The sequence below is a fragment of the Excalfactoria chinensis genome, chromosome 2 (assembly GCF_039878825.1).
Source record: "Excalfactoria chinensis isolate bCotChi1 chromosome 2, bCotChi1.hap2, whole genome shotgun sequence".
In the NCBI taxonomy this organism is placed as follows: domain Eukaryota; kingdom Metazoa; phylum Chordata; class Aves; order Galliformes; family Phasianidae; genus Excalfactoria; species Excalfactoria chinensis.
The window spans coordinates 48,873,881-48,901,518 of record NC_092826.1 but is presented as its reverse complement, the minus strand read 5'-3'; the positions used below and the strand labels follow the sequence as shown (position 1 = coordinate 48,901,518).

The following is a 27,638-nucleotide window of genomic DNA, read 5'->3' as shown; positions in this document are numbered from 1 at the left end:
TAACACACAGAATGGAGACCCTTTTTCTCTTTTTTTTTCCTCTTCCCACTTCAATTACAACAGTCTAAGCCAAAGACTTATGCAGATAAACTTCAAAATTTGTTACAAGTAGCAAATTGCCACGGACATTGAACTTGTTACCAATCCCCTTCTAAAAGTATGACACACACAAACAGGCTACCCAGCAGAAAAATCTGTTAACGATTTTATTTCTTTCGTAATGTTAAATATTATGGGACAGGATTGTAAGGATGAAGAACTCTCAACAATGCCTCACGAGGGATAAGAAAGAAATTCTGCCATGATATTAGCAAAGTAAGGTAAGGAGAAAATTTACACAGTAAGAGGCACCATTTCCCCCAGAATACCTCTTGTCATATTCCTGAATGAGTGGGATTAGCAATCTAATAGATCATTTTTTTTTTCCAAGAGGTAACAGCAACAGATAAAATTTTAAAGGATTATTAAAATAACATTTACAAGACTCTGAACAATTTCTGAACTCTTATTAAAACCACAGAAAGAAAGAACAATTTCTTTATTTATGAATTTCCATAAAGGACTGACTGTGCAACTGACACCTGCTAGTGATGACTTAATGTACAATTTTGTCCAGTAGCCGAACAGTTTGTCTTTTCAGATTGTGTTTCCTAACCGTGCGAGATCATTAAAGGCAAAGCCTGTTATGATGCTGTACACAAAAATGGTCACTTGGGCCATACTACCAATGAAATGGTAGGTAAACAAATCTTTTTCTGGCCAAGAAAAAAAAAACAAAAACAAAACAGAAGAAAAAAAAAAAAAAGAAAAATCAGAAGCTGCATTTTGCATGCTTCTCTCGCTCATTCTTTCTACAAGATGAATTTCCCTAGAAAGAATCCAATGAAAATGGCTGCAATTACAACAAGAAGTGATGGAAGAGAATTAGAGCCATTATCTCTGAGGGCCAAAGCTGTGGGTGATCCAGATTTATCCGAGTGTGCTACCTTTCTGAGCCTCAAGCCTTCATCCTGAGGGGGGAAAAAAGAAAACCATACAGAGATGAAGAATACAAAAACATCTTTCTTTTTTTTTTTTATTATTTTTTTTTTTTTTTTTACAATTTTTATATAATCTAACTCAAAGGTCAAATTTACTGGTTAACATTTAAATAAGGACAGTAATTTGAAAAGTAATATTATAGCACGTTAAACCCAGAGAGCAAACAGGGACGTGTCAAATACAGACCAGTTTGCCCATGCTCTGCTTAAGAAAGACTCTAAAATTTCTGCTAGGCAAAACAAAGAATCCTACTTTTACTTACCTTGTAAGAATGAAACAGTGGTAATTCCTTACTGTCACAGAGAAACACATGCTTTGCATTCTATTTATCAAAGTGTTCAAACGACAGCAGAAGTACACGTAAAGAAACATCCTTATTTTGCAGATCATTAAAGGGCTGCATTTGCCTATGAAATTTCCAAATACCCAATACCAAATACACGGAAAAGTCACAAAGTCGCCTATCAATTAGTTACAAGTCACTGAAGGAGCACCTTTACAAGAAGGTACTGGAAAGCAATGTTTGCTTACCTCCTCTGGCCAACCAGCTGTTCCTTTCCATTAATAATCTGAGATGCTGTGTTAGTGACTTGTATATCATTTACTCATTCTTAAGAATGAATAATACAACACTTCTAGTAAAAGCTAGTAAGTCTAAATCTGAGATGCAAAAGTAATTAAGACCACCTTAACTAGACCTATATTTACTGCATTTCATTTAAGAAAACCATGTAGCTTCGGTATCTCACCCATGACGATCCTCAAGTCTCAATCACAGAGATATATAAATTACACAAGACAGTGAAATTACACTGCAAATCAACCTTAACATTCCAACAATTGTATCTAATTCCAGAATAAACATTTCTAAGCCTCATCACAAACCAGACTTCTCAATCAAGAAGCACAAAATCATTTCAATATAAACAAGGAAGCAGAACTTACTCTCAGGTGCCGATTTTCTTCTGACAGCTTCATAACCTCTGCCTGAAGTCTTTTGCACTCTTCCACTAGCTTCCTTGTTTCAGTATCATTAAGTGAAACACTATGTGGTTTTGGCATCGGTCCATCCTGCTTAGATGTATTCTGTACTGGAGCGGGTTTGCTTGCATCTATATCGTTCTACAAATATTAAGAATGGCTTGAGAATTTTACTTACCTAGAGGAAAATTATCCACAGCTTAAAACTGAAACACAATCCAGCTACTAATATAGACAGTTATATTTACAGTACTCTAAATAAAAGACTTCTGTGATTGGTTCAGTTCTGATTACTGAAAGTATTAAAGAGCAAGAGAAGAATCTACTGTTCACATTTTGTACTACATGCCACTGAGACAAAACCAAACACTTAAGCTGCTTAGCACTAACTCAGTGTTAAGTGATAGGACCCCATCCCTGGAGGTGCTCAAGGCCAGGTTGGATGGGGCCCTGGGCAGCTGAGCTGCTGGGGGGGCAGGCTTGCCCATGGCATGAGGTGGGGCTGAGTGGGCTTTGAGGTCCCTTCCACCCCAAACCATCCTGCGGTTCTTTAAGGGAACAGCACAAAGCTGTGCTGAAGTTCAAACTGAGCAATAGATTTGTATTAAAATTCAAGCTGCGCTATGTCTACTAGATAAACTACAGAGCTATATCATCCCTTAGACCTTGTACTGCATGGAAAGCAGTCCAATGTGGACATGACAGAAAACCTATTAAAAGGTAATGCATCTGCCATATCTACAAACTAACATCTACTTGCATTTTAAACCTTTGACAAGGCACCCATAGGCAGCCTAAGAGACATACCCTGCTATTCTACACAGGTACTCTGCTAACTGAATCGAAGACCAACCTACTTTTACCATGAGTAAGCAGAGAAGGACTTGGAGCTTTCCTTTTTTTGGTTCACTAGCTAAAAAGAGCTCCTTTCATAGTACTGGAACTTCAACAGAGACCTTATCTCTGCCAAAGCAAACCTCTTTCCTCTGCTGTCTCACCACCCTGACTGGTTCCCCTATATCAATCTCCAGGCTGCGACTGGTAGGCATCTGAAGAGAGCGGCAGCCAACTAGAGTGAAGTATTTGCACCCTGGCATACGTGTATTCTGAGGGTCCTGGCAGATTTCATATCACAAGGCTTAAGTCAGTGCCTAAGCCTGCTAAAACATTAGGTTTCACAACTTCACGCTGCTACTCAGAAAAACTAACTATGTTCAGTCTATACTATGAAGGTATCACATTAAAGAAAGTACAGATGTATTTAGTACTACTTCGTTCTATCTAAGGTATGATTTAGTAAGAGGCACATACAGGCAATTCGCACAGCTGAATGAAAGCCCACACCTCAGTTATCCTTAACCAAAAAAGATGACCTTCCCCTAACACACCTTGCAGACTACAGTACAAACTGAACAGTACTAAAGAAAAGTCAAAGCCATGATGTGACTCAGCACTTTATCTCACGATGCTAAAAGCAGCACCAAAACAAAAAACCCAAAACAAATTAAAGGTAAGTAGGAACATACACTATTAAGATTCCATAAATCAAAAGAACGAGGGTAAGAAAGCATTAATAGATAAGAATTTCAGTCATATTCCAAAAAAGCTAGAGAACTGACAGTTAAACATCAGATGACACAAAACAGACATCTCCAGTCCATACAATGAAAGTGTCATCTCCTATACAAATAGAACTGATTTTGTTTGAAGTCAGAAGCATTTAAGAGGTTTTTTTCCACCTGGATTATCTGTCTGTACCACTACCTTAAATGATGCACTTAGTGCTCCCAGAGCACATATTAACTTCTAAACAGTGCTTTCCTCATTGGCATGAATTAGGAAGAGAATGTTTAAAACTGAAAAGCATTTAATACTTCAAAAAGCAAATGATTCAAATTGCTTCTCCCTGTATGCAGTACTGAAGACTTAGTTTTTATCTGACAGCAATATAACGCTAATGTAAGTCAGTAATAAGAATAATGAAAGGACCATTTTTTTTTTTGCATCAGTTTGAACAATTTGAAATGACTGCACCATGCCAAATTATATGCAATAGAAGACAACCTTAACTTGTTTGTACTACAACATGCAAACCACGCACAAAGAATATCAGTACTCATCCTGAAATTTAACGTAGTTCACCCCATATCTTGTTATACAACCCAGTCCTCCTTCCCATTTAATTTAGTAGGTTCCAACAATTCATTTAACCAACAAATCAAATAGCTTTAAGAAAAAGTTTCAAACAAATTTCTGTAGGATCCTAACAGTCAGGGTAGGACAGTTGGTTTGGTTTCTTTCTCCCACTCTTTTCTTACTTACCAGTTTATCATTTTCATTGGGCATTTCAAACACGCATCTCAATTTGGAGTCCATCAACTCATCAGGTTTTGCTTCTTTCCACTAAAACAAGTAACATAGCTATTAAATAAGCCAGTCGCACACAGATCTGAACAGTTCATAAGCCTGCAATTACGGCTTCCCTATAACTCCTACAAAACTGAATACTATCCTTGCCCCAGCTGACATTTTCAGACTTGCTTTTGAACACTTTTTGTCCACCTTTGACTACTACAAAAGTACTAAAAGCCAGATATGGCTGAACTTCAGTCTGGAAATGGAATCAAGTGAACTGAATGTCAAGGCGGATCCAGAGATTTGTAGGGCACAGCAAGAAGGACAGCAGAATGGCTTCTGTAACACAATCAGACATAGAGCACCATCTGACTCAGTCTATCAATGCTCAGTGTATGTGTTCCTCACGTTCTATCTTGGAAGCACCCATTTTAAATAAATTACTGAAAGACGTTTTTAGAGATTCTATACTTAGCTCCACAGTAAGTTTCTTTAGTTCTCTTTCATCATTGGCATTAACTGCACACTAACTCATATCTATAATTACTGATTCTCTGCCAGATTTGTTCCTCAATATTCTTTACTTCACTGAGAAAGCCGCTATTTGAAAGGTATCTCTAAAATGGATTTTTATATTCTCACCAAATGCTTGATGCTTCACTTCTCACACATAAGCAAGAGCTATCAGAGCACATTAAAAATAAGTAAACCAGACAACAAGGAGGAGAGACGTTATTTTTGTAGCTGCATGCCTCAAAAGCTTAACAAAAACTTTTCCAGTGTTTTCAGTTGAGAGAAATACCACAATAATCTTTGCCTTCATACATATGGGAAGTGAGCCTAAGCTTACAGAGGCTTAGTGGATTTTAATGATTCATAAACCTTATCTTTACTTTGTTTACCTTCTCCTCCTCCGCCTTCAGTGAACATGGAACTGCATGAATCACCATGTGAACTCAGGGAAGTGTTTAGAAACAGAAGCCTCTGCATCATTCCCCTGGACTCTAATATACACGCTCATGGGAGCCCATGTATGCTCTAATGAGCATGTTCTGCAACTGAAGGCCAGCGTTCCAATTGCTTCTAAGTTGTCCTTCTGAACTAACAGGCACAAAACTAAATATGCTCTTTGTGGATCTTCCATCAGACCAGTCCCACCCAAAAACAGAATACACAACTTGCTCTACTAATAAAGAAAATAAATCTATCATGAGCTGCATTTAGCCACTTGGTGTCTTTGAGAGAGACAGAATAATCCTTCAAATGTTTCAGTTCCTTACAGTACCATTCAACTTTTCAGATAAACGCTTCTTAGTCCAAATGCACCTGTTCCACACAACCTCAGGCTTGCTGCTTGCATATACCCTTGATTCCTTTAAATATAACCTATTTATTCCCTTCCAATGAGCTGCAGACCAGATACTATACAACAGGAACAAAAACTGAACAGACCTTACCTCTGATTTACTACTACTTTGGTTTAAACAGTTCAATAGGCAAATTCTGAGAACTGAGCTTGTATTTAGTATTAAAGACCCTGAATCACTTATGGAAATCATATTTGTTCAGAGGAAATTCAATTTTCTAAAACCAAAACATTTTGAAAATGTGATTCACATCAAGTTAAGACTGATTTTAAAAAAGCAATCCAAACTAGTCATACTATCCCATTTTTACTTACCACTGCCTCCATATCTGAAATATTTGGTGGTGCATAGATTGTTTGTACCATAAACTTGTGTTTACTCTTCTCGTTTGGGTCATAGTCAAAAGGCTGCAGCATTACTGTTCAAAAGAGTAAAATAAAACATTTAACAATGTGATCAAATCACTCTTAAAAAAAATGCTATACACCAGATTCTCATTGACCAGACACCAAAAGTAAAGATGTGAAGGGAACATTGAAAACACTGTAGATACACACTGTAGCAATAAGTAATGAGAGGAAACACCTTAATAGTGTAGCTTTAAAGATTCTTTCTCCACCTACTATAGCAAGAAGACATTTAGTATACAAGTAAGTACAAATACATCCTGTAAGACAAAGAGCAAATAAACACTGTAGGATTTTCCCTTGGAATAAACACTTTGTGACCGAGTGAATGCAAAGGTAAAAGAACTCTGGCACTAGTTCAAGAACTTCACGACATCTACCCAAGGGAGAAAGGGAAGAGAACTTAAATTAGGCTAGCCACCAACCAGTAGAAGCTCAACTGACTTTACAGGCATACTGATCTAAGCTAGGAGCAACTACTAAAATACTTAATTAAAACCAGAATTATTAAAAGAAGTAATGCTGTCAAGGCCTTTAATAGTTCACTGCAAAACAGTTTCAAATTCAGTTCTTAAAAGATAAAGTGATTAGTTGAGAATAACTACAAAACACATTTTATACAGGTTTTGACATTATTATCCTTATGTCCAGCCTAACATTTGCCTAAAAGTACTCACAATCCATGTATGCATTTGAATTCTACATATTACCAGCTGTGAAAGTGAGAATTCAATACCAAGCTCTATGTAAAGGCAGCTGTAAGTGAAAGATTAAACACTTAAAATACAAAGAGTTCATGCTACAATTACCAGACATAGAATATGCAAGGGGTATTTTTGTGACAGGACAATTTCTGAATGACTGCTTTCTGAAGTTGAAAATTCTGTTGGTCAAGAAGGGAAATTCACATTTCAAAGTTGTTATTTTGAAGTATGCACAATTTCAGTGGAAAAATAAATAACATCAACATAATAATATTCATCAGCTCAATTATTACTACACTACTACGGTATTTCTAAAGGAATGCTTCAATTACAGGAGTGCAGAATCTTCATCCACCCAAACGGTGCAAAACCATTAGGAGACTGGTTTCCTGTTAGCAAAGGTGGTTTTGTTTAGAAAACAGCCCAGAGGGGAAGCCAGGTCACCCTGGTGTCATTATTTTTGTGGTTTCTTTAGTTCAAAGTGACTGAAAATCATGTCTCTAAATTAGACCAGAATGTTATAGGATGTAGTTGCCTATCTGTAGGAGTAATGGGCACAGTGTAAGGAATGAAATATCTGAGCATACCAGGTTTGTCATAGTAACATTGTAGGACTACTTAAGTATAAGGATGAATAGAAGACCAACACAGTCTGCCTCCACTGAGCAGACCATGAAAGACAATTAGTTGACTCAATCCAGACAGGAGCCCAGAAAATAAGAACTTTTAGTATCTGTACATGCATGTACACAAACGTTCATACTTCCAACTTTCTACAAGAGGATGATGACCCAAGCGATCTGTAAAGATAGATTATTTGACAATGCACTTAAACTTGAGTCTCGCTGAAATTAAACTCAAGTTTAGTGCATCTTCATGTAAAACTAAGATAAATGTAAGTAATTTCAGATAAAATGAATTAGTCCTACAAATAGATATCTGTACTGCTAGCTATTTTCCAGCAATGAAAAAAAAAAAAAAAAAACTAGAGCAGAAATATCCATTCAGCTAGAAAAACACACTGTATACTCTGAACAAGCTTCCCATATGTCCTCAAGAAATTCAGTCAGAAGATTTCAATACTGTTGTAATTGAATTGTTGGAAATTGCATTTCCCACAATTCTAAATCTTCATTGGATGAACAGCTCAACACCCCTGCTTTCACACAAAGCAAATTCTTTACAGTAGAACTAAATTGTATAAGTTGATAAAACAGTAAGTACGATATCAAAATGATTAACTTTGTCTCTCCAAATCCACTAGTCTGTATGAAAAGTTACTTCCAAATTTAATCATACTGCCACCTAATTTTAGACCCCATGCACTATGTACTGGTTACATGTTGCAGATGTTTGCTGCTGGGTGGTTATTAGATGCTTTTCCCTGTTGAAAGCTGCATACAGCATAATCAAAGGATAATTAAATAATCTATCATTGTATCTAGCAATCTGAGTTAAAATAAATCAATGAAAGGAAGTGAAGCTCTCCCCTAAGATCCCTCTTCTCCAACGTGAACAATCCCAGCTCCCTCAGCTACTCCCCACAAGACTTGTGCTCTGGACCCCTCACCAGGTTTGCTGCCCTTCTCTGGACAAGCTCCAGGGCCTCGATGTCTTTCTTGCAGTAAGGAGCACAAAGCTGAACACAGTACTCAAGGTGCAGCCTCATCAGAGCTGAGTACAGGGAGACAGTCACTTCCCTGATCCTGCTGGCAACACTGTTTCTGATACGAGTCAGGATGCCATTGGCCTTCTTGGCCACCCAAGCACACTGCTTGCTCTTGTTCAGCCAAGCATCATCCAATATCCTCAGATCCATTTCCTCTACACAGTCTTACAGCTATTCTGCCCCAAGCCTGTAGTGCTGCCTGGGGTTGCTGTGGCCAAAGTGAAGCATCAAGAATTTGTTCTTGTTGAACCTCATCCCATTGGCTTCAGCCCAGCTATCCAGCCTGTCTGTAGGGCCTTGCTATCCCTAGGTAGATAGACACTTCCAACCAGCCAACTTGGTGTCATCTGCAAACTTGCTGAGGGTGCACTCAGTGCCCTCATCCAGGTCATCAATGAAGATACTGAAAAGGACAAGCCCCAGTACTGACCCCTAGAGAACACCACTAGTGACCAGACACCAGCTGGATATAACTCTGTTCACCACCACTCTCTGGGCCCAGCCCTCCAGACAGTTCCTTACCCAGACAGAAGCGTACCTGTCCAAGCCACAGGCTGTCAGCTTCTGCAGGCTAATACTGTGGGAAACAGTGTGAAAGGCTTTGCTGAAGTCTAGGTAGACCACATCAACAGCCTTTCCCCCATCCACCAGGCAGGTCACTCAATCATAGAAGGAAATCAGGTTGGTCAAGCAGGACCTGCCCTTCATGAACCCATGCTGGCTGGGCCTGATCCCCCAGTTATCCCACACATGCTGCATGGTCTCGCTCAAGACAATCTGCTCCACAACCTTCCCTTGCACCAAGGTCAGGCTGACAGGCCTGTAGTTCCACGGATCTCCCTTACAACCCTTCTTGTAGATGGGAGTCACACTGGCAAGTCTCCAGCCTTCTGGGAGTTATCCTTTCTTATTTTTCTTTCTTCATGGAAAGAATCCATGAATTCAAAGCATTATTAAAAGCTATGTTAGGTTTTGAATAATCATGGAAAACCTCATGAATATAATAAGCTGCAGTTTTCAGCACATTCTTGGAATCCACAAATAGTTCACATAGCAGCCCTAAGAGAATTACAACAAATAGTTATGAAATCAAGCCTCCTGTTAGCAAGGTTTTCCACATTGGAGGGCTTTATCTCCACAGGATACGTCTTAAATGGGTCTGAAAACCAGAAGAAAGAACAGCAACAAGTAACAGTAACAAGCTGGGAAGAAAGAACAGTAGCATTCCATAAAGAAAAATCAACAGGAAGCTACTAGCAGAGATTATACATAATAAATAGTTAATTTCATTCATCAAAGTAAGGGAAAAACCACTCAGACCAACAGTAAGAAATCTCAGGTCTCAATGACTTAGAATTTTTGGAATAATGTATAAACACTGTTGGAAAATGGTTACCTACTCATTCACAATTGAATGACACATAAAATGTCCATAGGCTTCATAAAAATGACTTTTAAGTCACATTTCCAATAATAAATTTTAAAACTCCCTTGACTCTGAATCAACTAATGTATATATATGGGCTAGAGTCAGCTAATGCTGACAACATTTAGTTTTGAACACAGAGCTTCAGCCCATGGTATCCTACATGGAGCTCTCTGCCCAATAATGTGAGAGAAATCTATTTTTAATGATATGAACAACGAGTCAGCACTAAAAACATTTAGTAGATGCATGAGATAAAGTGGGTCACTAGAAAAACCTATCTGTGTACTTGGCCTACCAAGTGACCCAAAAGAAATCATGTGTAACAACATACCCAACAACAAAAAAAAGCAGTAAAGAAGTCTTAATTCTGAAAAGTAGCTGTTACTAAATATCTGCATCTTGGAGTTACTGTAGCCAAATAACTGCATGAGATTCCTGTAACACAGATAAAGCAGTATTCACAGGGATGCAAAATGGATACCACTGATACCAGACGGTTGTAGTCTAGCAATCAAACACACAACTGAGACAAATGACTGACAGTCAAAGTTAAAAAGGAAAAAGTAAGCTTCTGACTATCCAAATTTTGAAACAGTTTTCTCAGTAAAATAATTCTTCACCCACAAAACACTGAACCGTCACAGTAAGACTGAAGTTTTCAAAGATCATTTTCTACAGATCCTTGATATTAGATCGGAAAACTGATGACTGCTACAAGGAAAGTTGATCTTAATGTTTTAATCAAAATTAAAGAAGTTTTCCTAGGTTATTCCTTGTAACTTTTCTACAAACACCTGAAACTAGTTCCCCAATGCTTTTAAATCTCCCCAAGGGTACAATGGGACAGTTATGAATCTGAGAAGCTCTGAGGGTTGCTCCATGTTTCTTTTTTGCTTTGCTATAGTTTTTCAGAGCTGCTACAGAAATCAGATTTCTAGACTAAGGAGATCTAGGAGTTCATACCTCTATTACCTTTGTCTCTAGAACCTGCAAGACTTTTAGACAGGCTGTCTAAAAAAGAGATCTCCTTCTCTCCAGATTGGGATATATGCTGGGTCACACTCCTTTCCTCTTACAGCCATTGGTTTGAAAACCCCCTTACTCAGAAAGTTACTAACTTGCTACAAATGAGAGAACAATCTCTCAAAGTCCTTTACCAAGTCACAAGGTCAATATCTACTCCTCGTTCATCTTCTTGAGAATGACAGAGTCCAAGCTCATACACATTTAGATCACTATATGTCCAACTATCAAACCATTTCTGACTGTCAGAATTAAGTATATAAGCCAAACCCAAATAGAGTTTCATGGGGAAAAAAAATAAAAGTATTGTGTGGCTTCAAGGTTCACAATGCTGAGTAGCAAGGACCCATTTTTAAATCCTTACCCAAGAAAAAAAAGATTAAGTCTTCTAAGGTCTAGATTTTACAAATCTTAGGGCTACAGAACAGCTCTAAATTAACAGGGAAAAAAAAACTAAAAGCAATTTAGACTGTCACTTCACATATGCTATGTAACACCCACAACTCTTCTATGAAACAACAGAGTTCAGACAACAGGCACCAGTACTATCAAAACAACTATTCCACAGCTGTCAACGTTTTGGGTTTTTGTTTAATGCAATGAACTATTAAATGTTAAACTTGAGACACATCAGAGCAGTCGAGTAATGCCCCACTTGAAGACAGAAACACGAATACAGTAGTTAGAAGCAAAGGTATCATTAATGTCACTGTCCATTTCCAACTTTCATCCTTCCTTTACACATAGAGAGCTGCAGGTAAGTATGACAAACAGCAATTATTTCTGGCACGCAGCATCTTGCATCACTGCAAGTCTACATCATCAAAAGTCGATATTTACACTAATGAAGGGAAACAGTTTTCTTTTTAAGAAGTCTTTTTGAAAAGCCGGCATACTTACAACAGCCTCCAAGATCACCATTAGAGAACTTGATGAAGGGTCTAAAAAACATACAACCCTACGACTATTTGATTTTACCTGAAACAATTACAGATGATCCTGGGTCAATAATTCCACTGTTTGGCCTCACACAGTACCGACGAGGTGCTGTGGTCTTCACTTTGAAGCATACTTTTCTATCTGATGGATTTCGTAGCTTAAGATTTGTAGTTACGACATCTGTAAAGGGACCTGAGGGAAAAAAAAAGGTTGTTTTTTTAAATATGCATGTATCTGCGGAAAGGAAACCTTCTTATACAGTACAAATTACTCTTAATTTAATGTAATTTGAAGGCAATATGTTTCTAAAAACTGGTTAAATCATACATCTGTTAAGCACATAAACCGCTACATGAAAAGCACGCTCTATCATCTTAGTTACAATAACATATACTAAAGTAATGAAGAAATAAATAGGATGATTGATTCAAGCAGCTGGTGCAAGAAGTTCATATAAACATATATAGACAGATTATTATTTTTTCTTTTAAGCAGAGGAGTCATTATGTTAATTTTATCACAGCTTTCTCAACATTTTAAGTACCTGGAAGGTAATGGTCAAATGCAAAACTAAGTTCTGCTGGATCTTCCTTTAGGGATAGAGACACAACATGTACTTTAAACATTTGGAAGAGTTCCACAGACAGTAAATACTATGATACTGGAACAGACTAACTGCACCTGACATTTCAATTACTGTTAGATTTCTGACTTGCTAAAGACTTGACAGAAGCACATAAACCTCATTGTTTCAATTCAAAGCAGGGAAGGAAGACGATATTCTATTTATTCATATACTCTAATAAATTTATAGAAAAGAAACTAATAGCCAGATTCACCTATCTGATGCACTATATTGGCTGCATTAAGCCATCAAGATAGGAATTGACTCTGGGATTGGATTGCACAACAGCAGCATAATCTCAATATTAAGCTGTAAAAGCTCTTCTTCCAGAATAGATCTGCTCCATTTGGTGCCATGCAGTAACAGCAAGAAAGGTTCAGTGTTCTGAGCGGTGCCCATCATCTGAAAGCATGAATGCACAGGGACTAAAGGAATACAGCTTAGGAAAAGGAATTCCCAATGAACATGAAATGTATTCAATATTATTTCACATGCACTTTAACTTTCAAGAAGCCTCTTGACTATTCTTTAGAAATTTCAAACACAATCACTACAAAATGTAGTCATTTCACTTGAAATTGCAACAACTATTATTTCACTTTTAACAAGCCTCCTATTGTATAGGATTAAAAAATAAACATTTTCATACGAGTTGGAAGGTACAAGAAAACCACCGATTGTACAAGGTAAAATACATTGTCTCTCTTTCAGACACAGTATTCCACAGAGGTCTCAGGACTACTCTGAAGGAAGTGGTACTAAGACTAGCAAGCATGTTATTACACTAGAGGGCTCACTATCCGACCAAAGTTTCATCTCCATAGCCCTCTTTCAGGCCACATCCTTGATTCTGAAAGAGTGCTGAACACAGCCTTGATTTAAAACAAGATACAAGTCAATAAAGACTAGAACTGGGTCTGAGAACCAGAATGGTGAGCTATAACACACAAACCAGTTAAAACTCAAGACTTTTATTCTGAGAAAACAGGATCTAATTGGTATTACTGGTCTGAAAAATTCATTTCTAGTCTGTTTTTTTTATGGTAGAGGAAATTAATCACCCTCTTAATCCACCCAAACTTGGCATATGACCCACAAGGAAGGTTTACAGAACAACTTCAAAGTTTCCTGCCACTCGCCCCTTGACGGCCCTAGCAGGATCCAGTTGCATTTGCTTACAGAGTCTCATCTAAAAATAACTTCCGCAACCCACAGCACAAGCTGAAGTAAAAGCAGGTATCTGAATAATCCTCTGAGACTGGCGATACACTCAGACCAACCATTTCTTTTCTGTGCTATATAAACGTTATTAGGGACATAATTCTTGGATTTATTTATAGCCATGCAGGCAGTACCTTTGCAGTGCCTGGCAGCATACAACACCTCGAACTTGGCTTGGCTTTTCTGTGTTAGGTTTTTTTCTCCCCACCCCTTTCATTTTGGTGGATTGTTAATTGCAAATCTAGACAAGCTCTTCAAAAGCCATACAAAACCTCTCCAGACTCAAATCCATCAGATTTAAAAAAACAGCTCATAAGGAACTTCTGCACAAACAGAAGAACAGAACAAAACCAACTTCCCCTGTTCCTGCAGCACCCAGCTATTTAGTTTAGTGACAGCACTGACCTTAAGCAGAGGTATAGGTGTAAGACCTTCCTGACACGAGGATGGAAAGTCAGAAAGAAATCTATTACTATTCTGAGAAACACCATATTCTAAATTGGAATGGCATATCCTACAAACAAGAAACCACACAACAGCAGAAGAGGACCCAGGAGTTTCCAATCAGATGAACATACATACCACTAAGACCGGGGACAGGAAAACAAGTAACTGGTTGATACAAGCAGCCCAAGCACAAGAGCTTAAATCATGACAGCCCCTTGAGAAAAGCAAGAGAATGGAAGGGAGAAGAACCGGAAACGTTAAAACAGTGGATTCTGGGATCTAAACTAGGGTTTCCAGAATAAGATCTTCAACATATACTGGTATAACTGTGATGTACAATGACAAGACAGCGATGCTTTTTAAACCTGTGATTTCAATCTAACAGCTCCTGGGAATCAGAGTTATTTCAAAGGGAACAGGGAGTTAAAAAAAACCCATTTGGCAGTATGCAGCCAAGACACCAGTTACAGCATCTTTCCAGAATAAAAACTGTGAGAGTGCCAGGTTATTCCAACTGTTGTGAAAGGTACAGTGACAACTCATGCCAAGATTTTTCCTGCCTTTTTGACTTAAAATGGCCGTAGAAAGGAATGACTGACACTGCCCACACTCTGAGAAACCAGAGATCTCCAAAAACATGATACACCAAATTTCCATTCCAGCAATCCTAACTGTGCAGCCGCAGCAACATTAATGCCGAGGTTGCCTCTGGCAACCACATATCTTGGACTACAGCAAGTAGCAAGCGGGAAGAAATGACACAGATTCTGCAGAGCCAGCTTCCACTGCTGAAACGCAGTCCCAAGTTTCCTGGCTTGCCACAACCTTGCCAGTTACACTGCAGTAGAACCTAAAGATGCTGTATTACTGGAGAAGTAGGATCTGTACAAAGGTCTTTTGGGAACAGTGTTGTCATATTTTCTCTTTAAATTCAGGTCTTCTGAGCACCCAGCCCCCCTTCTGTCCAAACAAGTCAAACATAAGGGAGAAAATTATGACATGAATATGCCTTTCTAGAGTGTGAAGGAAGAGCTGAAAGGCACCTCCTCAGTTCATGATACCTATGGGGAAAGTCGGAGATTACAGTCAGCATCCACTCGTTAACAGTACAGAGCAAATGAACTGAAAGCACTTCTAAAATTATTTCTACGATGTGCTCTAAGTGAGATGGAGCTTTTCCACAACTGCTCCACTGCATTTCAATATCTGAAAGTGCTCAATGTACACAGAAGACTTCAAGGTATCTCTTTGTTTTGCATATAATAAAGTCAGGTTGGGCAGGCAAAGAAAAATAATTTACTGCACTTAATGTCTTCAGTCCTAATGCAAGAGAAAGGAGCTAGAGTCAGTGCTTTTCCTGATGCATCCTGGCATACCACTGGTCTTCTTTGTGGCAAGAGAACACCAAGGACTCACATTCAGCCTGCTGTCCACCAGGGCCCCCAACTCCAATCCCGCAAAGCTGTGCAACTGAGTATTTCCTCTCACTTAACCCCACGAGGTTTCTGTTAGTCCATTTCTCCAGCATGACCAGGTCCCACTGGATGGCAGCACAATTCCCTGGTCTATCAGTCACTCCTGAGAGTTTTGTGTCATCTGCAGACTTACAGAAGATGCCCCCTGCTCTACGATCCAGATCATTAATAATGTGGTTAAATGGGATGAAACACACTACTGACCCCTGTGGTACACCATGAGTTACTCTCCTCCAGCAAGTCTTTGCACCACTGACCACTACTCTCTGGGTGCAGACACTCAGCCTCCTTCTTATCCACCTTCCAGTCTGCTCATCCAGATCCATTCATCAACAGTTTTTCTATAAAGATCACATGAAAGATGTGTCAAAATCCTCAATGAATGTCCAGGCAGAAAGCATCTACCGTTCTCTCCTCGTCTACCAGGCCAGTCACTTCATCAGAGAAGCTTATCAAATTGGTCTCCCCATGGAGAATCCACACTGACTACTCGGGACGACTCCCTTGCCCTTTACATGCCTAGCAATACGTTGTAGGATTAGGCATTCTATCACCCTCCCATAGATCAAGGTGATGCTGACTGGCCTGTAGTCCCTGAGCCCTCCTTCTTGAAACAGGAGTGACATTTGCTTTTCTCCAGTCATCCAGCACTTCTCTCAATCACCACCTCAATTAAATATTATAAAGAGTGGCCTCACAGTAATGCCCCACCAGCTCCCTCAGCACTCATGCATGGGTGCCTTCCATCTGGGCCCACAGACTTAAGTATGTCCAGTTCACTTAAGTATTGCCTGACCTGACCTTCTACAACCATGAATGCTTCTTCCTTGTTCCAGACTTTCTCCTTGGTCTCTGGGACATGTGATTTCAGAAGTCCAGTGTTACTAATGAAGACTGAGGCAAAGAAGGTGTTAAGTACTCAGGCCTTCTACATGTCCTATCTAATCAAGTCCCACATCTCCTTCAGCAGTAGGCACATATTTCCCTTTTATCGGCAATGGTAATTCCTGCTGGTCTTGACATCCCTGCCCAAATTCAACTCCATCTGGGCTTTAACTTCCCGAGCCTAATCCCTGCATACTTGGACAACAGCGTCGGATTCCTCCCAAGTCTCAGCCCCTTGCTTCCACCCTCTGTATGCTTTTGTCCAATGTTCTGTTTGTTGGAAGGGACTGCTCATGAGCTAGATGATGATCCTGGACGTTAAGGAGCTTACCAAATGATCAGTAAACATGTGCTCCTACATTTGAGATAAATAAGAAAACCAGAAGTATTTCCAGAGATTTGCTGCCTTATTAAAAAGTAGAGCTGCATCAGAGCAACAAAAAAAGCTCTGTTAAAATAATGGGTTGGATATATAATCGAGTATGCCATACTTATAATGCACTGATATCGTGTGCAATGCATCAACGGAAATCAAGGAGACTACATATTAAGTTGTTTGTTTTCTTTTTAAGCAGTAGGAAACAGCCGCTTTGATACATCAGTTGTCTTCCTAAATATGAATTCTGATTGAAATAGGTAGCAAAGTTAAAGAACAGTTATTTAACAAAGGGCCTGAAATTCATTCTGCAAGCTTCTTTCAGCTGGAGACTCCAGCTTTCTTTCAGTGTACCCTACCAAGAATAGTGCTGCCCTGATTACCTTCAGATTTTGCTTCTTGAGTTTATCCAACTATTTTTAAAAGCCCTTAGATATATTTCTGTTTCACCTCATATACTACAGAAATACATTCATTAATTTAAAACAAAGAAAAACAAAGTGCCAGCATTAAGCTGCAACTTGCATGTTACTAGCAAGCAAACATCATTCAGTATTGAAATAAACAAAGGTAAGATGTCTCCAAGTGGAAGACCGGTGTTTAGCAGTGATTCAGACAACCCTGACTAATAGATAACCTCACTGATCTTAAAATACAGACAAGATTTGAAGCACTTAATTGCTTCAAATTTAATTTGATAATACTAAAATAGGTGACACAGTTGGTACAAATTAAAAAAGAACAAGAGGAATCTTATTTCTATCAACCGGTTTTAAGCCACTCCTATTCAAATATTGTAAAAAATAATCTAAATAGAATCCATTACATCCACTGCCAATGAGTATCGCTCACCTTTCTCATGAAATATCAAAAACGTGATTACATAAATATCCTATAAACTCAGCTCAAAGAAAAACTCCAGGTGCCACAGATGAGCGATGTTAAAACTAGTCATGGCCTACAAAGCACAACAGCTTATACTCCACGACCTGATACTTCAACATCATAAATCCAAATGATCGGGAATTATCAGTAGGCGAAGTTGCAAGATTAATATCCACAAATAGTCATTGCTCTCAGGTATATATCCATATATTAGAGCAGTAATGCAGAATCTCTCTTCTTATCCCATCCTGGCACTTGAGAAACAGCTCTTAATTTCGTCATCAATTTGCACATAGATGTCACAATGCAAAAAAAAAATGGTAACAAGAAATGTAATAGGCCTCAACACGCACAGCTTCAGAAGGCTTGCTCTAGGCTAGCACTGATTATCATGGGAAACAAGAGATTTTTATCCACACTGCTCACAATGACACACCGTCAGCATCCACGCTGACAGTCTATTCACCAAACACTCTTCTTACAAAAAGCTGAGACAACGCCCATTTTTAACCCTAAAAGGGTTCGTTTTTCCTCAGTCAAAGGGGCAAGGACAGCCCATACGCAATAATATGGCTTGAGAGCAGTGCTTGTACAGATGCTGACCTGCATGCTTTTACTGAGGGCTGGCCTAAGAGAAATGAGAACTGAAACCTTTTGACTCTCGTCCAATGCAGAAAAGAGAAGAATACGGTACGGCAGCATTTCAAGCCAGACAAAACAAACTTATTTTTTTCTTTATATTTTCTCTCTGGATCAGAATTTGGTATTTACTCCAGCTTGCTCCTGGCATGTTAGTGGCCAAGAACTACAGGAAAAACACAATAAGTGTCTGTCTCAAGGGTAAAGTGCAGCCACAGATTATTTCCATGAATTCTGATAAACAGAACATTATCTACTTTATATGCTGAGTAAAATACAGACTAACAGGAGATTGTCCTGAGGTCAAATATGGACAAAGGTTTCTCTAGTTTCAACAACAAGCGCTATTAATAACACGGCAGAACGTGCAATAACTTCATCCAAAGATATTAATGCCATTATTTACTTGAAGCCCCAAAATCTAATGCTCGCATGGCTATTCTTTTACATTTTTCCTATTTAAAGAGCACCATTACTAAAGGAATGTCATGTTACTAGTGATAAAGGGAAGTTCATCTCAACCCTACATTATTGTGAATTCTCTGCTTGGAATTTAGATCTCTGGTTATCCTGTTATCTTGCCTAATATACTCTAAGCATACTAAAATTGGTAGCTCGTAATTCTACTAGGATCAAAGCTTAAGAATTGAACAACAAAGCATTATTCATCCCAAAGCACCCTCTCTGCTGAAATAACAGCAGTAGAAATATTTTACTACTGATCACCTTGAGTATTTTAGACAGCAAACGATGCCCAAAGTCCTTAACAACCAGAAATACATATAAGCATTCTTTCAGTACATACTGAATAAGAGGTTAATATGGTGTAAAGGTTACAATACAAACTCTTCCTGCTGGTGCAACTGTTCTCTTCACTTGCAGGAGGCAGGATAACTTTAATTTGGTAATTACAGGCTTTAGGACTTCAAAGAACAATAGTAGATTTGAACAACACAACTAGTTAAATAAGTAACTTCCTCCTGTCTTTTTCTTATGTACTTTTTAATGTATATTTTAAGCTCCCATAGTTTATAACAGGTTTTAGTGATGCTGAAAAGCCCAGATCTGCTGATTAAAATATTCAAGAACACAGCAGATCAGCTATAAAACTTCCAATTGGATGCACCTGTCTGATCTGAACTGCAACATTCCAGATACTCTCCCAGCTATAAAGCAGTAATCAGAAATTGCCTAATTATCTCAGCTGACAGCTGCAATAGCATGCAGCATTCTATACAAAGACTCATTTCCTTGAAGACCTGACCCAAAGCTGTGTGCTTCTTCCAGCATGTGTCCAAAAGAGCTGGACATCAGAGGTCAAACATTAAACAGAACACCAGAACCCTTCTGACTTCCACCAGTTTCCTTGCAATTGGCATCCCGACAGCCTAACAAGGTGTATGGGAATTGTTAGGTCAGGGCTTGAGCTGGTGACAGAGCTCCTGGTGAAAGAGTGTGGCTGGCCCTGGGAGCGCAGGCACATTGTTTGCACCCATGCTCCCATGTGCCCAGAAAGGGTGGGTCCAGGGCAGAACCATGTTGGGCTCATATAAAGGCAGCCACTGAAAGGGGAGCATCTCTTTGGCCTTGGCTGCCTCCTTAGAGGGATTGCTATATGGCCAGAGAGCCCCTCTGCCAGCTGGGTGAGTTCAGCTTTTCATTCTGTATGTGACTATTGACCTACCCACAAATACTCTACTAGGTATCACCAAGAGGACCTGTCAGAAGCATCTTGACTCCTCTGTGAGCAGAACACAAGGTAACTTTAATTTCATGCTAACGACATCTAACTCCTGCAACTGGCACACAGAAGCCCACCTAACCAGGCTTATGTATCAGACACTAATGTCTCCTAGAGACAGATGTAGCTGACACTGCAGCACCTCTAGAAGCACAGGACTTCGGCTCTCAGACCTCTGGAAGCTGAGTATGGCTCATCCCACAGTTAATCTGGAAAACAAACATCTGCTTTACAGCTTGCTTGGTCACCACTCCCTTTCTGACAGGATCACGAGCTCCATTCCCTCACTGCTTTCCCTTCTCAGAAGTAAGCTGAGCTAATGCAACCGCTCTCTCCAGGAGGCAGCTTACTTCCCCAAAAGTAGTTAGCTCTAATGTGAGCCCTAACAGCCTTCGTTTCCTAACAGGGAAGTAACCAAATGTCTCATTCACATCTGAAAATAAAAACCCAAACCATTTTTCTTTTCACTGGGCCTACAAGGCTTAGTGGCCATTTTCAATTAAGTCCTATGAATACTAATAACTGTCTTTACTTGGCATATGCATCAGTTACTCCTACGTGTGCAACTTTTTATTTTCCAAACATCTCTTCTTTAAAAGAGGGGAAAAAAAACACTGAACACATCTCAATGCTGCATACAGAATCACAGATTCGTTTGAGTTGGAAGGGACCTGTAATGGTCATCTATTCCAACATCCACATCACTCCTTTTAGCAACTTAGTTCAGTCTGACACATTCAGATTTGAAATTCAGATTGTTTCTAATGACCTAAACGCACTCCTTGCCACTTGATTCATTTCTGTACCAATCCTATCCTTTCGCCTATATAGCCACTCCCCCAGTGCCTACTTATTCTGTTACAGATAGGAATCAGATCCCCTTTCAGTCATCATTTTGCTAAGACAAACAAACCATGTTGTTCAATTTTGTCGACGTTGGTAACTTTTCCCTTCTACCAGCCCCAGCTAGGTTTATTCCCTCCGAACAGGCACTGCCAGGAATGTATTTATATTTAAAGAAAAACCTTAGGACATAACCACAGCCTCATTTTTGCCTGTTCTGGTCACTTGCCATGCTCATAATAAGCCTATAACTAAGCATTAGTATCTAGTCTTATTCCTTCATCACTTCAAACTAAAACAAGAAAGCATCAAAGCATCAGCGCTATTAGTGGCACACACCAAAGGCACAATTTTATCATTCATCCTATGCCCTAACCTCACAACACCAGCGAGCTCCACAAGCACAATCCCATTCACACCAAGGTCACAAAGCAATATACTGAAGATACTAAGCCAAGTTCAAACATGAAATAATCCATCCTTTGGAAGCTTCATAAAGACATTTCTAAGAGTCCAACAGTTGCCCTGTGATTTATTTTCTAGCGCGTTCCTTCTCCACCTTAATGCTTACCCACTAAGCTTCTTCACCCACAGGTACCGGTTTTGCAGATACCTCTGTATGAGGTCACTGAACAAGTCTAAATCCAACGGTCAGGTCAGTTTTTATCTGAAGAGGGGACACACGGAACAGACCAAAGGAGAGGCAGAGAGCAGACAGGGGGTCATACACCACACTGACTCTGTACCCAGGGCACTTTTTGTTCCATGTTCCATTTACCCTCAAGTCTTTAATTATTCTTTCCTGCAAGGCTCTGCATACTATTTAGGTAGGATCTACGCAAGCTCCCAAGTGTTAAAATAAACATTACTGCAAGTGAAACCACATTTTGAGAAACACGGGAGTGCCTGAAGTGACTATAGCTTAAAAATTCAGGCAGGCTACTATTTCTCCTGCTCTTCCTTCTTTGTATTATTAAAAAGCAAGTACCTGAAGTCCTACAGCAGGGTTATCTTTAGCAAAGTGTCTGAGCTATCAAGACTTTTTTCTTATAGGGAAAAAAAAAAAAAGTCAAAAATATTTATTTTAATTCACATAACCACACGTCTCTAAATACCTTAAAACCGTAACACGACATCTGCACTGCTCAATAATTTTCAAGGCAATTAAATACATCGACACTATTCAACAACACACTGAAGGGCAAGAGGCCAGGATCACTAAGCATCAGATAAAAATCTCACAACTCAAAGGAAAATAAAGTGACTGGGGTTCTAACTTGTGCTTCTACATTTCTATTTTCAACAATACTTCATCATAAATTACCTTATTAGTCATTTTACTGCTTTGGGTTTTTTGAGCAATTAGCTTATATAGACCTATTTGGCTCATCTGACAATAAAAGCCTTACAACTTCACATTACAGTGGGAAATACAACACTTATCTAATTATTCAGTCATTTTTTTCCCATCCTACGTATATTAAGTTCTCTCTGCCAGGCTTTTCCAACTCGAATTAACAACTTGTAAGCTAAGTATGTAACAAAGACCTGCAAGACAGACTTCTTCCAGAGGCAAACTTGGTCAGAAAGTAGAACACACTCACAAACCACAGCCAAGACAAAGCAGGAGCAACTCAGAATATCACAGCAGAGAGCTGGTGCACTATATATTCAGCTCTATTAACTGATGCATAAAACACCTTTTCCTGTTCAAGGTAACATTCTATTCTTCAACTAGGCCTTAAGCAACGGTACAACATTCAGATACAGTACAGTGTTTTTCTAATACTGACATACTCTAGTGATTTAGAACACTTACTTGAGCTATCAGCAAGCAGAACGAGTGGGCACTTCATACAACAACAAGGTAATGGTGAAGGATTTATACTGATGGCTGCACTACAAGTATAAGCCAGTCATGCCTGTGTAGTGGCTCTCACTTCACTGAAGATGCAATAGTGAGTCCTACGAACTGCAGGGGAAGGACAGAACATCCCGATCTGTACTGCAGCGTTCTTCTTTCACTGTAGGAAATAATGCCACCACTGAATTTCATCCAACACCTACATGTGCAAGTGGCCTCACCTGGATCAACACAAACCCTGCTCATCGGGCAGTCTGAAAGGCAGTCGTCACACTGCCGTAGAAACCTACACATGAACCACCTCTGAAGCTACAACTGGTAAAATCTCTTCCTTTCTCTTCCTCAACACATTCCCACTAATCACTCCGTGCCTTTTGTTTTGTTTATACCCAACTTGAAAAAACAAAATACTAACAGATATTGCATTTGAGTCAGAAAACATTGGAGAGAAATAGAAGATGATTAAATAATGCCAGGAAACCTTTTTGGATTTAAAAGAAAAGTCAAGACAGCACACACCGAATATTCATTCTGTCTCACTGTTTAGCTCCAAAAATGTTCTGGAATGAAGACATCAGAAACCTTTTTTATTATTTTTTTTTTCCTTTTATTAAATAAACCTATCTTAGAAAGCAGGGACGTCACGACTGTACTGGTCCTTTGAATAGAGTGAAAATAGGCTTAAAATGTGATCTGATCCAGACACACACAAATAAGGCAGCAAGATCACAGTTAAGGAGTTCAAATCCTGCACTCCAAAGACACCCTGGGCCAATTCTGACAGCAGATCCTTGAGGGCAGGAGATAGATTTAACATAGAGCTATTTTTACCTTTCAGTTCCACCTTCACAATTTGCAGCAACACGCACACTGTGGCTTTCACTGTTACCAATAACAGGGCAATGGTTACAAAATGATCAGCAGCATTAGATTTGCGTTATTTAAAGGGAAACCTGCATTACAGATGGAGCTACGATATCCAAGTGCAGTGCTGTTTGCCTTACCTGGAAAGAGCTGTTTGAATACATGCCATCTGATAGGCAATTTTAATACTCTAACGATCCTAGAGTATGAATCATATTAATAATGGGAAATTAAGCGCCACGTTCTACATATCTCTTCCAGTAACTCAAACCACAGAAGTGAGTATTTTAGTGCATGGTGACATTCACAGAAGTTGATTTTAGGCCGCTTACTTGCCAGTTTATTTCTAGCCTCAATAAAACAAGAAGAAATGGAAACGTGTGTCTCTCTTTTGAGACATTTACAAAGGTGGCAGAGCTGGATTTCACGCTTGCAAGCAACAACTTCCATAAAGGATGTCTATGTAGACTATTCATACATCCTTATAGGATCTGACAGAACTGCTCGTCAGGCATCTCTGAAGCACATGAAATACAAGTTCTGAATCCTGCCTGCTGATCTTCCAAGGCCCATCAAATCAGCAAGCCTTGATTTTCAACTACATGTCGCAAAAGCAGGTCTTATGACTGGGGTAAAGATCTGGAGTGTGTTTTTTCTAAAAAGAACCATCTTCTAAGAACAACCTAAATGAGAGATAACTTGCAATTACGTCACTGTCTCATTTGACTTAAGACCAGCTGAGTTTCCATCACAAAACTAGAAAGTTTGGACTTGAAAACTTCAAGTGCCGTCACTTCACTACACGACTGTTCAGCAGCTAAAATAGATCTAAAAAAAAACAAGGTATTTACTCACAAGGAACCAATTCCAAATTATGATCATTTTCCTTAAACTAGACCTACAGGCAATAACCGCGTGCGTGAGTCATGTGAAAGGACCCTATGAAGAGACAGAAGAAACATCAAGTAGCTAATTTGAAAGGTGGCACACGGTCCATATCTTCCTGTCTGGTCCTAATCAGACCCACACTTCAGATCTGAAGAGCTTCACTAAATGCGTTAGGCTAAAGCATAGCAGAAAGCCAACCTGTAGGTGCAATGTGGCTGAAGACCTGGATACAGGGGAGCTACGAGTCAAATTCTCACTTCTCTCTACTGAGTCTCTGAAAGCAAAACCATACAAAATCTACTGCCTCTTAGTTTCACTCCTTTTAAGAACAATCTTTTTCCTCTTGACGCATTTGCACAACACTCCAAAATACATTTCTTTGTCTTGTGGTTCCCCTCAGGCATCCCCGATGGCTCCACAACCCAAAGAAACGCAGCTATCACAGCAGCAGAGGGAATGGCCCAACACCAACACGCTATCAGTGGCTTGCTAGGAATGCCAGGTACTACAAGAATGGGATTCTAATCTTTCTGACACCAAAGCAAACACAGCGCGCTAACCACGATGAGACAAGTTTATAGACTCCTTTTGAAAGGTGTGGAATAAAATTCAGCAGGTAGTTTCTCTCTCAGTAGCAGCCAACAACAGCTTCATCAGACAATGCTGAATTTTAAGCACTGTCAAGAGTTCCTCACATAAGTGCTACCAACCCTTTAATTTAAGTTCTTTGCAAAAGGGTATTTTAACACATTTCACTGCTACCCTAAAGGTCAGCAAATTCTCTACAAGTCACTCTGTGAGGCAAGAAAACCTACGGAGCTATTTGTTCTGTTCTGATGGCTGGACATTGACTGGATTTCTGTTACACACACATCCACAGTATTAGGACAATAATACCAATATTGGACTACCATCCCAGTAAACAATTCCAAAGAACCAACTAGACTGAAAAAAGAAGATCGTATGATTTTCTTACATCTAAGTTACACTGAGAAATTCTGAGTCATGCACTCTCTTAGTAACCAATTATTTTTCAAAAGATAATACTTGGTATTCTCTTCAACCAACACTGAACTCTTCCATGCGACACTTCAGAACTGAATGACTGCCTGTGGCCCACAGACCTTTCTTAAGACCTCAGAACAATAAGCAGCTGGAAATATTTACTGTGAAAGCACCAGCTGCTCTTTAAATAGGTAGGTGTTGCTGCAGTGTATTACAGTAATAATACAGTAATAGAGAGCGCTTGCCATAGCGTCCCACTGCAGTTCCATTACACTTCAGACTTCAGGTTCATTCAGTCTGCTCAACAGACATTTTCCTACCGTGTGCATGAGCCTGAATACAAACTTCGTGCTTAATAAACACGTTTTGTAAACACACATGACAGCACTGATTACTGTCTGACAATGGCTTCATCCTGACAATTTCTACGTCTACTGCTTGCTGTATTCCCTGTCGCCAACACCGTTTCAAACCACACAAACACGGCTTGCTTCCAGCTTGAAGACAAGGCAAGATGCAAGAGCTTCAACGCATCTCCCTGCAACCCGCTCCTGCAAGAGCACAGCGCATTGAAACCCAGGTGCAGATATCTAACACAGTACATAAGCTCCCACTGTGGTTTTGGCTGTACCTTCGGATGTGCAATCTAAAAACTGCAGCTATTAGGAAGTTAAGATGCACGATACAACATAATTCTTTCTTTTTTTTTTTGTTTTTTTCCCTGTTTTAATTGATTTGATGGCTTTCCAAAACAGGTAAAGCTTGTCAAAAGCCCCTTTGATAAAGCAGACTTCAGTCTTATTGCCAGGAGCCTGACCAGCCAAAAGTGTCTGGGGGAAATAGTGTTTTGTCTCTGATACGAACATCAACCTGCTCCGCTTGTTCAGATCTCTAAATGGACAGGGCAGGGTGCTCGATTCCCCCTTAAACAATGAAAATGAGCCTAATAAAAACAAAACACCAACACTTACAGGATTATGCAAGTACATGTGACGACACCAGCCACAAAAGGTAAGATGTAAGCTAAGCATATGAGCAAGATCTCCTTATTCTAGCGCGTTTGCTTTGCTGCCGTTGTGTTCCGTTCTTTTTAATACGCACACCTTTCCAGGATCACTCTGCAGGAGCCTCCCTTTCCACATCTATCCCAGTCGTGATTGGTGAGGAGGGGATAACACCCCGTACGCCAACAGCGCCGACCTCAGCCCCTTCTGACAGCAGCGCACCCGAGGCACTGAAACATCCCAAACGTGACGTGCCCGAAAACACCTCAGCCCGGGAACCTCCCGCCCGCCCCTACCTGCGGCGGACAGCGCCGGCGGAGATGACAGGAGAGCCGCTGCCCGGCACCCCTCCGCGGGGAGGCACGCATGGCAGGGGGCGGCCGGAGCCGCGCTGCCGGCAGACCGGGCGCGGTGCCCGCCGGGGGCCGGGCCGCGGCGCTGCCGGGGCCGCGGACGCGCCGGAGCCGCCGCGGGATCGCAAGATGGCGGCGGCCGAGCCCGCTCCCCGCCTCGGCGGCACCCCCCCCCCCCCGCCGCCCCCACCCCGGCGCCGGCGGCCTCCTCGAGGGACCCGAGCGGGCAGGGCCCGGCTCCGCGGCGCGGAACGGGGTGAGGCTCCCCGCGGCGGCCGAGGGAAGCGGGACACCCCCCACCCCGCCCGCCTCGCGCCCCGCTGCCCCTCACCTTTGAATTTGAGGTCGGTGGGCGGATCGAGCACCAGAATCTGCTCGTGCTTCGCCAGAGCCCCGGCGGCCGCCATCTCGCTCGCTCGCTACGGCGGGAGGAGGAGAGGGGGAGGGTGGGAGGACGAGGGGGAGGAGGAGGAGAAGGAGGAGGAGGAAGAGAAGGAGAGGCGGGACGGGGAGCCCGGGCGGAGGTAGCGCTTTCCCCTACGCCCCGCGGCGGGTGCGAGCCGCTCTGCAGCCCCGGCGCTGCTCGCCGCTCACCGCTCGCTCCCCAC

General features: G+C 40.5%; 1 protein-coding gene across 1 annotated transcript; it reads right to left on the bottom strand.

Annotated features, from left to right (window-relative positions):
• On the bottom strand, positions 1-27,638 carry VAPA (VAMP associated protein A). The gene is made up of 6 exons (XM_072328698.1): positions 27,362-27,638; positions 11,955-12,107; positions 6,059-6,162; positions 4,345-4,425; positions 1,987-2,163; positions 1-1,010 (listed from the first exon to the last, which is right to left on the bottom strand). The coding sequence occupies exons 1-6, from the start codon at positions 27,435-27,437 to the stop codon at positions 852-854; spliced, it is 750 nt and encodes a 249-aa protein (XP_072184799.1). The 5' UTR covers positions 27,438-27,638; the 3' UTR covers positions 1-851.